Source organism: Raphanus sativus, unplaced genomic scaffold (genome assembly GCF_000801105.2).
Source record: "Raphanus sativus cultivar WK10039 unplaced genomic scaffold, ASM80110v3 Scaffold0634, whole genome shotgun sequence".
Lineage (NCBI taxonomy): Eukaryota > Viridiplantae > Streptophyta > Magnoliopsida > Brassicales > Brassicaceae > Raphanus > Raphanus sativus.
The window spans coordinates 19543-33622 of record NW_026615951.1 but is presented as its reverse complement, the minus strand read 5'-3'; the positions used below and the strand labels follow the sequence as shown (position 1 = coordinate 33622).

The 14080-nt window shown below is 33.1% G+C and overlaps 2 protein-coding genes across 10 annotated transcripts; both read right to left on the bottom strand.

Annotated features, from left to right (window-relative positions):
* Positions 1-1563: 1563 nt before the first annotated feature.
* On the bottom strand, positions 1564-10424 carry LOC108821829 (uncharacterized). Of its 9 annotated transcripts, none has more exons than XR_008940368.1 (11): positions 10187-10424; positions 9981-10044; positions 9717-9786; positions 9531-9576; positions 9080-9305; positions 3174-3272; positions 3031-3062; positions 2797-2907; positions 2563-2673; positions 2330-2439; positions 1564-2206 (listed from the first exon to the last, which is right to left on the bottom strand). XR_008940368.1 is itself a non-coding variant. In XM_056997408.1 (11 exons), exons 5-10 carry the CDS (start codon positions 9110-9112, stop codon positions 2374-2376), a joined length of 471 nt encoding a protein of 156 aa, XP_056853388.1. In that variant the 5' UTR covers positions 9113-9305; positions 9531-9576; positions 9717-9786; positions 9981-10044; positions 10187-10423; the 3' UTR covers positions 1564-2206; positions 2330-2373. The 9 variants fall into 9 exon arrangements, 6 of the variants coding, with proteins under 6 accessions (XP_056853388.1, XP_056853392.1, XP_056853390.1 ...); XR_008940367.1 differs by having other exon boundaries at positions 3031-3103; positions 10187-10423; XM_056997408.1 differs by having other exon boundaries at positions 3031-3103; positions 3196-3272; positions 10187-10423.
* A 1623-nt stretch (positions 10425-12047) lies between these two features.
* LOC108821979 (purple acid phosphatase 23-like) lies at positions 12048-14080 on the bottom strand. Its single transcript, XM_056997407.1, has 8 exons — positions 13984-14080; positions 13824-13850; positions 13409-13745; positions 13133-13350; positions 12866-13056; positions 12501-12782; positions 12309-12436; positions 12048-12220 (listed from the first exon to the last, which is right to left on the bottom strand). Exons 1-8 carry the CDS (start codon positions 14078-14080, stop codon positions 12118-12120), a joined length of 1383 nt encoding a protein of 460 aa, XP_056853387.1. The 3' UTR covers positions 12048-12117.

Genomic DNA, 14080 nt, shown 5'->3' with positions numbered 1-14080 from the left:
AAACATCTCCAGAGCTCTCTCTTTGATTAAACACACCTAGGTATATTGCAGATTCAAGCTTTTGAATTTGGGTATGAGGTATTGATAGAGTTGCATTGATAATGGATAAGATTGTGAAATTGTGTGTGTGTTTGTTTTTCTCACTTCAGGAAGGGTTTGTATGAATCCTTTCTCACTTTAGGAAGGGTTTGCATCTATTGAATGTGTGTTTGCATCTACATCTGTCGTTTTGTTTGCATATTCAAGTCTTTCTCACTTCAGGAAAGCCTTCCTGAAAATTTGATTTTGACAAAAAAACAAAAATAAAAGTTTGTTTCTTGCTACTTGTGCTTGTGATGCATTTTTACATATTCATCTGTTGTATTGTTTGCATCTATTGAATGTGTTAACGTTGCTTATGACATTATTAGTCTCTAGTTGCTTGTGAAACTGTCTCCTGTTTAGAAAATTTTCAGGAAGTATTTGTGTAGTTTCAGGAAAGCCTTCCAGAAAACTCGGATGGTAACAAATTTTGAATTTTTTTTGCTTGGTGTCTTGTTTTGCTTAGGCATGTAGATATCTTTGATAGACTCTTGAATTTACTAATGAGTCTCTTGTTGCTTGTGCTTGTGAAACTGTCTTGTGAAACTGTCTTGTGAAACTGTCCTGTGAAACTGTCTAGTGTTTATAAAAGATTTGGCACGTAAAAACCCTTTCAATCTGATTAAATTTCTTTGTCTGATGTATGCAATGGATTATATCTTGATCTCGAGTTTTGAATATGACAGTTTTGATTCCTGCTTTGATGTTGGAAACTTCTGGTAAGGAGGTTGATAAAGAGAAGGTGACTCCTTTTGAAGTTACAGCAGCAGAAGGTTTACCCAAGACGGGATTGTCGTCCAACTGTGGTGTCTTTATGGTCAAGGTACTGGAATAAATGACATGTCGAGGATTAATGACGGCAATGTAAAGGAGCTAAGGAAGAGCTTGTCATGTGAAATATTCAACCAATTTGTATATGCAAGCTTTGGACGATTAGAAATATTGTTTTTCATTGTCATGAAAACTTTGAGATTGTTTTTCTTAGTCATGAAACTTTGAGATTGTTTTTCATTGTCATGAAAACTTTGGACGACCAGTTTAGTTAAGATAATTTTTTATTGCCATCTGTTTAACACTTAACCATTATGTGTATCTATAAACCTAGGAAGGCATTTCGAATCTTCTGGATGGGTTTCCAGAAGAGCATATTAGGTTTTTTTTTTGTTTGTAGCAAAGTTGAAACCAAGAAAACTAAGGGATCTCATATATGCATAAATGGAACTTTCAAAATTGTGTTATTTTCAGACAAAAAAAAAAGAAAAAATTTAGTGTCCACTATGAATCGAACCCGGGAATGGGGAAAGAGTGCTTAAAGTTTCTATATGTTTAGCCACTGGGCTAAAGAGAATCATCTGATCATTGGTAACACTTAACTATATTTAACTATGACATGCCTTAAATTTAGGAAGGCATTTCGAATCTTCTGGATGGGCTTCCAGAATATCATATTAGGTTTATTTTCTTTGTAAACAGAGCTGAAACTAAGAAATAAAAATGAAATAAGATTAAAAACAAAGGATTTGATATCTGCATAAATGGAAAGTTTCAAAATGTAATGTTTTCAGACAAAAAAAAATAGAAAAAGTTTAGAGTCCACTTGCATATCGAACCAGGGGGATGGGAGAGAGTGCTTAGTGTTTAGCCGCTGGGCTGAGGAGAATCATCTGATAGCCGCTGGGCATCCTGACCTGTTCAATGATCTGTTTTGGTTTGAGACTTTCCTTCTTTTCTCCATAATTGCTGCAAATCAAAGAACCCAACAACTTTGCAGATGCTTGTATGTGGTTGGCCTTCCTGTGTGTTGTATCGCATGTATGATCATGAACATATTTTTTAACAACGAAAAAGTCTGCAAGAGGTAGCTTGGTAGCACGCATCCTCCACGTGCAAGTGTCATCAACACAATTCAATAACACACTTGACTTGTTAGAAGAGACAGTCTTGTACTCAAACTTCCACTCTAAAGCCCATTTCTTCATCCTCAACATCAAATCTTTCTTGGTTTTAAAATATTCACCATAATATCACCAACTCCTCGCGTGGTTGGTGAAAATCCAATATGGACAGAACTAAAATCCAGAAGAGCATGCAGAGGGACTGTAGAAACACCTTCATAAAGAAGATTCTGCAAAATTCAAGACGTTTTTGGAAGGTTTAGTACTTGTTCAGGAAGCATATCATGAACAGTATAAAAAAAAAGAAAACCATACAAACATAAACAGAAAAAAGAGAATTAGAGACGATGTACCTGATTTCCTGTCTGCACAGTAGAACGAAACACTGGAGTGACATTCAATGGAAATGAGCAGCAAATATATCGCAAGTTTGCCTGCTACAGTTAGCTGAATCAGTATTAACCTGCAAAATTCAAGACGTTTTTGGAAGGCTTAGTACTTGTTCAGGAAGCCTATCCTGAACAGTATAAAAAAGAAGAAAACCATACAAACACAAACAGAAAAAAAGGAACTAGAGACGATGTACCAGATTTTTTGTTTGCACAGCAGAACGAAACACTGAAGTGGCATTCAATGGAACATGAGAAGCAAATGTATCGCTAGTTTGCCTGCTACAGCTAGCTGAATCAGTATTAACCTGCAAAATTCAAGGCATTTTTGGAAGGCTTAGTACTTGGTTAGGAAGTCTATCCTGAACAGTATAAGAAATAAGAAAACCATACAAACACAAATAGAAAAAAGGGAATTAGAGACGATGTACATGTTTTCCTGTTTGCACAGTAGAACGAAACACTGGAATGGCATTCAATGGAACATGAGAAGCAAATGTATCGCTAGTTTGCATGCTACAGCTAGCTGAATCAGTATTAACCTGCAAAATTCAAGACGTTTTTGGAAGGCTTAGTACTTGTTCAGGAAGCCTATCCTGAACAGTATAACAAAGAAGAAAACTATACAAACACAAACAGAAAAAAGGGAATTAGAGATTATGTACCTGATTTCCTGTCTGTATAGTAGAACGAAACACTAGAGTGGCATTCAATGGAACATGAGAAGCACATAAAACACTGAAAATTTTATCAGATTATTATTAGTATTACCACTCGTTGAGAATGGTGATAAACACCAGAGTTTTACCTGACTAGCAAAAGGATCACACCTTGCTCTAAACAAGCTTTTAAACGAAGAGGAGCAACTATAACTATTTCGATGATCTATCAACCATGGATTCCCCACCTGAACTCAACCCAAACACTGAAGCTTTTAATCTCTAAAAACCACTCAAATGGCTAACATTTTTCAAAAAAATAAAAATAAATCTACAACCAAAACTGCCTCTGATCAAATTCACTATATTAATTCACTTTCACTAACTCATCAGCTTATAATAAAACCACCCAACCACAAGAAGAAACTTGTATCTTGGATTTTTTTCATTTTTAGGCCCAACTAAATTGATACTTGTTGATCTTCCCACACAACAACAACAACACAGCAGTTTTGATCATTCCAATACAAAACTCTATTACAGAAATCAACAACCTGATTCGACTTTCAGATCTATCAGATACTCAAAAAGTATAGCCAGATCAGATGAAAGAGTGAAGGGAGAAAAGCAGAGACCTTACGTCTGTTTAGAGTAGGAAGACGAAGAAGGATTACTAATAGTATCATCATCAAAGAAGATCTTGGATTTTGATTTCAAAATACAGATAATGTAATGTTTCTGGAGAAATTTTTCCTTCTATAGTTTTTAAAACCCGTTTGAATTATACGAGATCCTTCAGACGGAGACGACGACGGCGAGATGAGATGATGACGACGATGGACGACGATGAAGGAGAGGAGACGACGATGACGGAGAAAGAGACGACGGCAGAGAGATTTCAAATCTCAATTTTTTTTTATTTACTCAATCAAAGAGAATTAAAGGAGAGGGCATAAGGGTAAATGACACACTTAATGAAATCTATTTTTGTGATTTTAAATCCTGAGTGCTATTTTGGAGATAAAAAGTTGGATTAATGCTATTTGGATCATTTTCTCTATTTTATTTTATTTTCCTGTTTATTTTCTTAATTATAACACAATGATAGTAATGTCATTTTACCCTTTAATGAATGCTATTTTGTGACTTTCTCTCATTGGTGTCATTTTTGGGATAAAAACTTCAAATGTGCTATTTTAGACAATTGCCCTTAATTATATTATTTAATTGTATATAATAATAGACTAAGCTAAAAAAAGAAAGGATTCAAACAACTTGTTTAAGTGACTTTTTAAGACTGCTTTCCTTTTAATAGTATTGACTAGATTTTAACCCGTCCTTTAAAGGGCAGATATATTTTTTTGTTTTAATTTAATTTTCATATTTCTGTTTTTTGTGATTATATTTGTTTTTCTTTGTATTCATATTTGTGTATAAATCTTAATCAAAATTTGTTTATTAAATAATAGCAATTTAAAAATTGATACGGTCGAATCCGCAACCCGTGAATTTCAATTTTGTTTTGGTTAAAAAATGTGACCCGCACAACCCGTAAACAAATAATTTGTACCAGCACCACCTCATTTAGTTTTGCGGTTATCCGCGGGTTATAACTTTTTTAAAAAATAATTATTAATTTAATTATTATAAAAATATAAAAATAATATTTATAATATTTTTTTTACCTTTTTTTTAATTACCATATTTTTAAAAAGTGTTTACTTTTCTTTTTATTTTTATTTTTTAAAATACTTTTCAAGTTGACGGATACCCGCAATCCAGAATATACCAACCCGCACCCACCCCAAATAAAATACACTTGTGTCATAGTCTTTTCACACATTAAATTTGTACTTTATTCGTAAATAAATATTACATTTAAAAAAACAAAGTATAGTTACAATTTAAAAAAAAAAATAAAATAGTAATTAATAGATGAAATTATATTTTTTTAATTAAATTTTCATGCTTTGTTTTCATATATAATGATTTATATAACACTATTATTACACATAATAATTTGTCATCAACATGTTCTTTTTTGTTAAATCTACCAAAATAATTTGCAAATAAAACATGACTTTTTCGAAACTTTAAAGTTCACGAAGCACTAATAGTATTAGACACTATTAATAATAACTGCAAGATAGTGGACATTATTAGAACCGCTGGCGAATTAGTTTCAAGATCTCTGTCCGTGAATGCAGAGCAGCGGAGTCATGACGGCGACCAGACAGTTACCATTTTTTTAACGTCAAAAAAAAAATTTAAAGGTGTATAATCCAATAACAGCAGTTATCTAAATTTAAATAAGGTGTATTAAAGTGTATTAAAAAAATAATAAGGTGTATTAAAGTGTATTAAAAGGGAGTTATAAAATTTTAAAAATCGACACAACTTTTATCAACAGGGCAAACTCCAGAATTAATAGAATAGACTAGATTTTGATCCGCCCTTAAAAGGGCGGGTATATTTTTTGTTTAAAATTTAATTTTTGATATTTGTTTTTCTTTTTCTGATTATATTTGTATGTTTTTAATCATATTTGTCTATAAATTTTAATAAAATATATTTTATTAAGTAATCGCAATTTAAAATTGATATGGTATACTCACGGTTAAGGCTGCATTGCGAGTCAAATTCACCCCGCTGACCCGCCAATCTGCGGGTTTTCAATTTTGTTTTGGTTAGAAAATATGACCCGCCTTGGTATATTTTTAAATGCTATTTAAATTTGACCCTCTCTCAATACTTTTTGTTTTACATATTTTTTAAGATATTTAATTTTTATGTTTGTGTCTTTCTTTGTAATTATATTTGTATTTTTTTATAAACATATTGTGTTTTTCTTTGTAATTATATATGTGTAAAATATTTTTTTAATCATTACTAAGAATTTCGATAATTATATTAAATTAGTGATGTTACATAACTATATACTTGTGCCATAGCCATTTCATATTTTAATATTTCATCTAAAAATCAATATCTGAATAATCGGAATCGAATCCGAATTTTTATATCTATAATTTGAATAGAATAATATATGCTATATCTTCCGTTATAAACATACTTAATTGAATATGTTTTGTTGATGACAAAAAAAAATATTCATAGCAGGATTAATTGAACAGTGTTAATTCTTTAAAACATATACTATTTAATTAAGCATGCACTTAATATATCAAAACATGCACTATTTAATTTAATTATAGAATGTTTGTATTAAACGATTTATGTAGTGTTTTCTTTGTATTGTACTGAAGATATTTGTTATGTCCTAATATATATATCCTTCTTTCAGATATGTCTCTCCATGTGAATCTTCATGGAGAACACTTAAGTTTCCTATTCATTATCGATCAGTGCCCGTTGAGAAAATCCAGTTCCATTTACCAGGCAAGCAGATTATTATCTTTAAGGATGACGACACATATGAGGAAGTAACAAGTCGAGTGATGATTCAGAATACCTATTTAATGGCCTTGTTTGAGTTGAACAAGGTTAGCTCCGTTGCTAGAACTCTAACTTTAGCTGAAATTCCCACAAGGTTCATTTGGAACAAAAAAGAAAGAAAACTTCAAAAAAGAAAAAGAGGTTTCAGCATTGGGAGAATAAATTATGCACCAAAAAAGATTGAGGAAACTTATTATCTACGTGTGTTGCTGAATATTGTCCGTGGCCCGACGTGCTTTGAAGACATAAGGACGTATAATAATGTGCTTTACTCTTCTTTTAAAGAATGTTATTTTGCTCGTGGTCTACTTGAAGATGATCAAGAATACATCGATGATATTATCAGGTCAAGCTACTCGAGCACAGCATCCTGCCTTCGACATTCATTTGCTGTCATGCTCATGTCTATGACTTTATCGATGCCAGAAAAGGTTTGGGCAAGTACGTGGGAGTTTCTTTCGGAAGATATACAGTATAGGCAGAGGAAACAATTAAACAGACCAGGTTTTGCTTTAACCTCAATTTTAGATAAAACCATCGGATTTACATGCTTTCATACATACCGTATATCTTAATTTAACTCATTACCGTTATTTTAACAGGATTATGTCTTACTGATGCTGAAAAAAAAGAAGGAGCCCTATTGGAGATTGAAATTTTTTTGAAAAGCAACGGATCTTCACTATCTAATTGGGACAAAATGCCAAAGCCCTTCCAGAATGTGGATGATTGTCAAAATGTACTCATTCTTGATGAGTTAAGTTACAACCGTGAAGAGTTGAGGGTTCAACATGATAAGGATTTTTTAAAGATGACAGATGAACAAAGAAAGATTTACCAGGAGATTATGGATGCAGTTACAGCAAAAACAGGCGGTATTTTTTTTGTTTATGGATTTGGTGGGACTGGAAAGACATTTTTGTGGAGATTATTATCTGCTGCTATTAGATCCAGGGGTGAGATTGTGTTGAATGTTGCTTCATCTGATATTGCTTCGCTTCTGTTAGAAGGAGGAAGGACTGCACATTCTATATTTGGAATACCAATCAATCCTGATGAATATTCTCTGTGTAATTTACCACCAGGGACGGATTCTGCTAATTTGGTTAAAGAAGCCTCATTTATAATTTGGGACGAAGCACCGATGATGAGCAAACATTGTTTTGAATCGTTGGACAGGAGCTTAGTAGACATCATGAGGACTAAAGAAAAGAATCCATTTGGTGGGAAAGTTGTTGTATTAGGAGGAGATTTCAGGCAGGTACTTCCTGTTATTAATGGTGGTTCCAGGGCTGAGATTGTGATGAATTCTCTAAATTATTTCCATCTATGGAAACACTGCAAAGTGCTCAAATTAACAAAAAATATGAGGTTGCTGTCGACTGATATGACTGCTGAAGAGTTGAAGGAACTAGAAGCATTTTCGCAATGGATATTAGATGTTGGAGATGGAGTAGCTGGCGAGCCTAATTATGGTGATGCACTAATTACTATTCCAGATGAGTTTCTGATTATGGATGCAGACGATCCTATAGAATCAATCAGCAAAGAAATTTATGGAGATGCTACAGCTCTACAACATCAGAAAGATCCTATTTTTTTCAAGAGAGAGCTATTCTCTGCCCTACAAATGAGGACGTAAACAATATAAATCAGCATATGTTGGATAAACTTGGTGGTAAGTATTTTTTGATCTCTACTTTCTGATTTTATATTTGCTACATGCGATAATTTGTTTTTTTGGTTTCAGGTGAGGAAAGAATATATTAAAGCTCAGACAGCATAGACCCATCTGATACACGATCAGTTAATGATCAAGCTCTGACACCAGATTTTTTGAACAGTATCAAGGCATCAGGTTTACCAAACCATACTCTTAGGCTAAAAGTAGGATGCCCTGTCATGTTGCTGAGGAATATTGATCATGTTGGTGGATTGATGAATAGAACTAGGTTGCAGATTATAGATATGTCTGATTTTTGTGTGAAGGCTCGAATTATTACAGGAAAGAAAGTTGGGGAAGTCGTTTTGATTCCAAGACTGTCAATTACTCCTTCAGACAAGAAGTTACCATTCAAGATGAGGAGAAGGCAGCTTCCTATTTCTGTGGCTTTTGCTATCACTATTAATAAAAGCCAGGGGCAATCACTCTCGCATGTTGGAATATTTCTACCGCGCCCGGTGTTTTCTCACGGACAACTCTATGTTGCTATCTCTAGGGTCACATCCAAGAAAGGTTTGAAGATTTTAATTGTTGATGAAAATGGAAAGCCTCAGAAACAAATGCAAAATGTTGTTTTCAAAGAGATTTTTGAAAATCTCTGAATTGTTTTGGTTTGATGATTCTATTTGTTTTATTTAACAGACTATTCTTTTCTTTCACACCTTTTGCGTGTGTGTTTACGCTCAAACAATGAGAACTTTAGGAAAAGTTCATTATGGAATAAACAGAAACAGATTACATTATGTTGTCGTAGTTCTAATCAATAATCAATCATCAATCATCATCCATAAACAGTTACATTCCTATATAGCAGCTTTAATAGATCAGTTGTATTTCTAACTCAATACTAATACATTTGAGTATTACTTATATTACCTGATCGTTGTTAAAGCTACTGTCCCATGTCATCACTCGATTGTACTGAACTCCAAAGTTTAAATCCTTGCTTTTTAGTCTGTAAAACGTTAGATATGTTATTGATGGAGAATCTATGCTTTTAAAACATTCGTTGATGTATTCATTAGATTACTTATCTTTGTAATTATCCTCAGTGATAGAAATTTTTGGAGCATGTAAATGTCTGTGAACTCCCCTTGCACACCTCGGAATAAAAACCAAAAGACATTAATAGAAAATAAAATAACTAAAATAAAATACATTTATTTTTAATAATATAGATTTTGAAGTCTTAAGGTCTTTATTTATCGTTGTTAAAATTTGTTGTTAACATAAAGATCTTCATTTAATAGTATTTACCTATATGTTACAATAAAAAGTATTTATATGTTAACATAAAGATTAACTGCAACAGTATTTAATTGAATACCTTTTGAATTTTGGTTTCGGACTATCTATTTAGATTTCCATCTCATCTGAATTAGAGAAAGAATCATCAGATAACATGACTAAGATATTATGATTAAAAAAAATTATATTTGAGAATAACATATTATAAAAAAACATTCAACATCTGAATATACTGTATTGAAAAATGAAAATACGAAGAAGATACCTATGAATCAAAGCATTTACTTGGGATTATGTTTGGTAGCGTACATATGTCTTTGAACTCCCTTGCAAACCTCACAATACAAAGAATCATAAATATATGTTAAACCTTAATTCTAATTCAAAAAAGTTTAATAGTATAGATATTGAAATCTTCAAGCGCATTTATTTTATTAACATACAATATTAATTTACGAAATACAAAGTTTTTCAAAACAAAAATATTTAACGAAATACATAAAATTGCAACATTATTTTAAAATAATACCTTTCGATTTGTGGTTTCAGACAATCTCTTTTATTTCCATCTCTACTGATTATGAAAATCAAATCTTCAAATCCAACATGCATAACATATTTGGTAAAAAAAATTAGATCCGATATCAACGGTTTAAAAAAAAAAACATGTTTCATCGGTAAATACAGTATTGAAAAAAGAAAAGTATGATGAAGATTCAAAATCTTGGTATTTACCTGGGATTATTATCGGTAGCCAAGGACTCAAACTCGAAATTGTACAAGTTGCTGAGGATTTTTTTGAACTTCGTTTGCAAATCTCACAATAAAAACAAACTACCGCATAAATATTGACCCTAACAAACTTCGTTTGGATGATTTGTTTTTCCTGGGAATACCCATCTTTGTTTCGCAGTTGAATCGACAGAGTAGGATCCAATTTTTTTTTTCTTTACGGCTATGCTGTCTGAAAAACGCAAACTAGATCTGGTTTCTATTATCATTGAAAATCGAGACTGTAATGGGTCTGGGCCTTTATATTTAATTTTTTGAAAACCAACCAAAACTTATAATTAATTTTTGATATTGTAACCCATTTGTATGATAACATTTACAGGCCCGTTTAAAATAAATATTTATATAGCAATTAAAATTTTTATTTAAAATGAACATCTAAATAATAACTTGACAAATTACAATATTATAAGTGATTTATTATAACACATTTTAAAAACAAATTGTATTTATTTAAAAAAAAAATTTTATCTATTAAGTCATATTTAATAGTATTGATAGCAAAAAATTATGTGGTTTTCAATTTATGGTGTTTATTAAATTTTGAATTAATTTATAGTTCTATTTGTTTCTACTAAAACTAGAAACAATTTGCTAATATTCACTCAATATACTTTTGTCATATAATAATTTATCCAATTTCCATGTAAATATATGCATTGTTAAAAATGTTAAAAAATCGTAAATCGTAATTTATGTATGATATGAAGATTCTAAATATTATATAACCATACTATCAATATATATTGATATATTATGACTGTGTTAGAAACTTAGCCAATTTTTTCAGTAGTAGTGTTTTATAATTAAATATACAATCTCTTATATATACAACCAAAACATACATATGTTCATATAACATTATATTCAAAGAATACAATACCCGCGCTTCCGAAAGCGCGGGTCAACCTCTAGTATACTATTTAATTAAGCATGCACTTAATATGGGTCCAACTGGTGACACCTATTCAAGGAAAAAATATCAGGGAATTGTATGTTCCTCTCAATTCATTTTCTTTTTCACCAGTTAGAAGGAAATTTAATTATTTGTAGGAATTAGTAATTCCTTCACGTTCCCTTTCTTATAAGGAATTATAGAGTAAATATATTCCACGTTAAATTAGATATGGAACCAATTTTCCTTCTAATTAATTCCATATCATTCCTTTGAATTCTTTTCCTTGTAGTTCCTTTAATTTTTAAAATGGTCACCAGTTGGACCCATAATAATCACTGAAATACAGGAACAATAAAAAAGTTGGGTGGTCTAGAGGAACACCACACGTTAATACGTTATAATAGGAAATTATTAGCTATCCCTTTCTATTCGCATATTAAATTAACTTCCGTTCAATGTTTGATTAAATTAGATTTTTTGATGCAGTTACAAAAAGTGGCCGACAATTATGCATCAGTTTAATTGGTGGTTACATTAAGAAAATAGATTCCGTTGCTTTTATATTAAAAAGTGTGTATTATTAAAATTTTAAATTGGATATAACCTTTATCAACTGGTCATACAGAAGAATTAATAGAATATATATTTCAAGTTTCATAAAGAATGATTTACTCGTATTATACAGATCAATGAAAGAAAACTTCACATGAAATTAACAACATAAAATAGTTATGAGTTAATATTCTTAAACGATTCAATATGGAGTACTTAAAAAGTCAAAAAAACTTATTTCATTTCATCTTTGTTTACCAGGATCTGATACCCAAAACGTATCACAAACCTGAATTAATCGTTGCTAAAAAAAAAAAAAAAAGAGAATTAATCGTTGCTCAAAAAAAAAAACCTGAATTAATCAGAAAGTAAACCATGGATGTGGTACCGACGCTTTATACAAAAATGCCCAAACACGATGGAACTATAAAATGCCAAAAACGAGAAATATCCAAATGAAAATTGGTAATGAGGGAGAGGAAAATCTATTTTCGCCGCCTGATGTCTCTCTTCCTCCGCCTGCTTCCCTTTCAATCAAAGCCAAAATATGTTAAACATGTCAAACGGTACAATATGATTAACCTGTACCTATACAGATCACAGAGATGCTAGTACCTCGATGTTGCAGGGGAAATGCAGAGATTTGGTTGACGAACAATATATATCTGATCACCATAGCTGTCGTCTTTATAGACATCCTGATTCCTATGCCATCTCCACAAGGCGTGCGTTGAATTCATGACCTGTATCAACAGACTAGTGCTAAGCTCTTATAACAGCATCGAAGAATAAAGCTTATGAATATACCTCTAGGATTCCATGGCCGAAGCTGCTCTCTCTGAAGGCACTCCAGTCAGGTTGTCTGTCCCAGCAAAACTTTCCTTTGGCAGGGCCAGAAGTAAAGTTTAAAGGGCATGATCCTCCAATCTCTGGGACGTTGTCTCCCGGGGATGGACACTTCCCAGGGTCATCTGCAAAGTCCACGTCAACTTTCTCTATGTTCCCACCATCTCCGATTGTTATGTAAACAGCCCCACATGGGTCTAGCGTGTAGTTGTATATTCGGTTCATCCTCTCGTATGCATGTACCTTCATTCAGTAACAGCAAACGCCACTTTTAGTCAAAAGCATTATGAAATCTCTGTTTCACCAGAGAGAATTTGGGAACTAACATGTCCTGCAAAAATGACGTCGACACGGTGTTGGTAAAGAAGCTCTTCCATTTCCTGCCTCATGCATTCAAACTCCTGGTAGTGTGAGGAGTAGCTATTGTACCAAGGTGGATGCATTGTTGCGACCAGCCAAGGTGTCACCCCGCGATCAACTTCAGACAAATCTTCCTTCAGCCATGCGTATTGTGCTCCTAAGATAATCATTCAGTGAAATAAGATTTGATGGAAGTAGGGGAATAAAGGATACATGTGTTTTTATGGATTTACCAGTCTGATTATAATCAACATATGCACCCAACATAACAAAATGCACTCCTCCAGCATCAAAAGAATAGTAGAAGTTGCTGTTGGAGCCACTCTCAGTAGCAGGAACAGCAAACCTTTCAGAGTATGACTTAAAGGTGACACCGGAAGCTTGAGGCTCAATCTCATGGTTGCCTTCGATGACCATTGTTGGGACCTTGGAGGTCAGTGGCTCCATGAACCTGCAGAGAGTTGTTTAGAGTCCGACTTGTTAACCCACGTATAGTAAGATCATTTTACCTTCCCCAGGCATCCCAGCGAGGTTGATACGTCTCCCTAATAGGTGCATCTGGAAAGGAACATGAGAAGCATGAAGCTCCTTTGCCGCCAGTTGTACGGTACTGGTTTGCATATGTTAAGTCCCCAACAATAACAACCAGCGAAGGGTCGTTATCCATCAGATGGTCAATGGTGGTGGTCGTGTTGCTAGTAAGACCTAAATCCCCAACAAAGCCAATTCGTTGAGGATAAGAGTCTTTGCTTGGAAGTGGCAAAGTCACAAAAGAAATCTCCTCGCTCATTGCAGGAACAGAGCTGTCTCCGCACCTGTAGTAGTACTTGGTTTCTGGCTCAAGACCTACGAAAAAATACTATAGATCAACCAAAACATTGTAAACTCTTAGAAAGGCCAAAGTTATTTTATCCCTGGTATTACCGTCGATGAGGACATGGTGTATGATGCCTGATGTGTAGTTAAGGAGTGTTGATGAATAAAGTTCCACATCGGTAGTTGGAGAAATAATTGAGTAATATATAAAGGGTTAGGGCCAATCCACTAATTACCAATTGGTATCAGAGCGGGTCACCTAAGTTACTGGTGTGATCAGGGAGAGTGAGGACAGAAACTTGTCGAGGAAGTAGAACAAAGTTTGATTTAAGATTGATGAAGATGGCGTGATGGGATTTCTTCAT

Excerpts from the sequence above, each read along its gene's own strand:
- LOC108821829 (XM_056997408.1), bottom strand. The coding sequence starts at position 9,112 with ATGACATGGGACAGTAGCTTTAACAACGATCAG. Across the intron at positions 3,273-9,079 it reads GTAGCTTTAACAACGATCAG|GTGGGGAATCCATGGTTGAT; the intron begins GTAATATAAGTA and ends GGTTGAGTTCAG. Across the intron at positions 2,440-2,562 it reads CTGTGCAAACAAAAAATCTG|GTTAATACTGATTCAGCTAA; the intron begins GTACATCGTCTC and ends TGAATTTTGCAG.
- LOC108821979 (XM_056997407.1), bottom strand. The coding sequence starts at position 14,080 with ATGAAGAAATCCCATCACGCCATCTTCATCAATCTTAAATCAAACTTT. Across the intron at positions 12,783-12,865 it reads ACGTCATTTTTGCAGGACAT|GTACATGCATACGAGAGGAT; the intron begins GTTAGTTCCCAA and ends TACTGAATGAAG. Across the intron at positions 12,437-12,500 it reads TCGGCCATGGAATCCTAGAG|GTCATGAATTCAACGCACGC; the intron begins GTATATTCATAA and ends CTGTTGATACAG.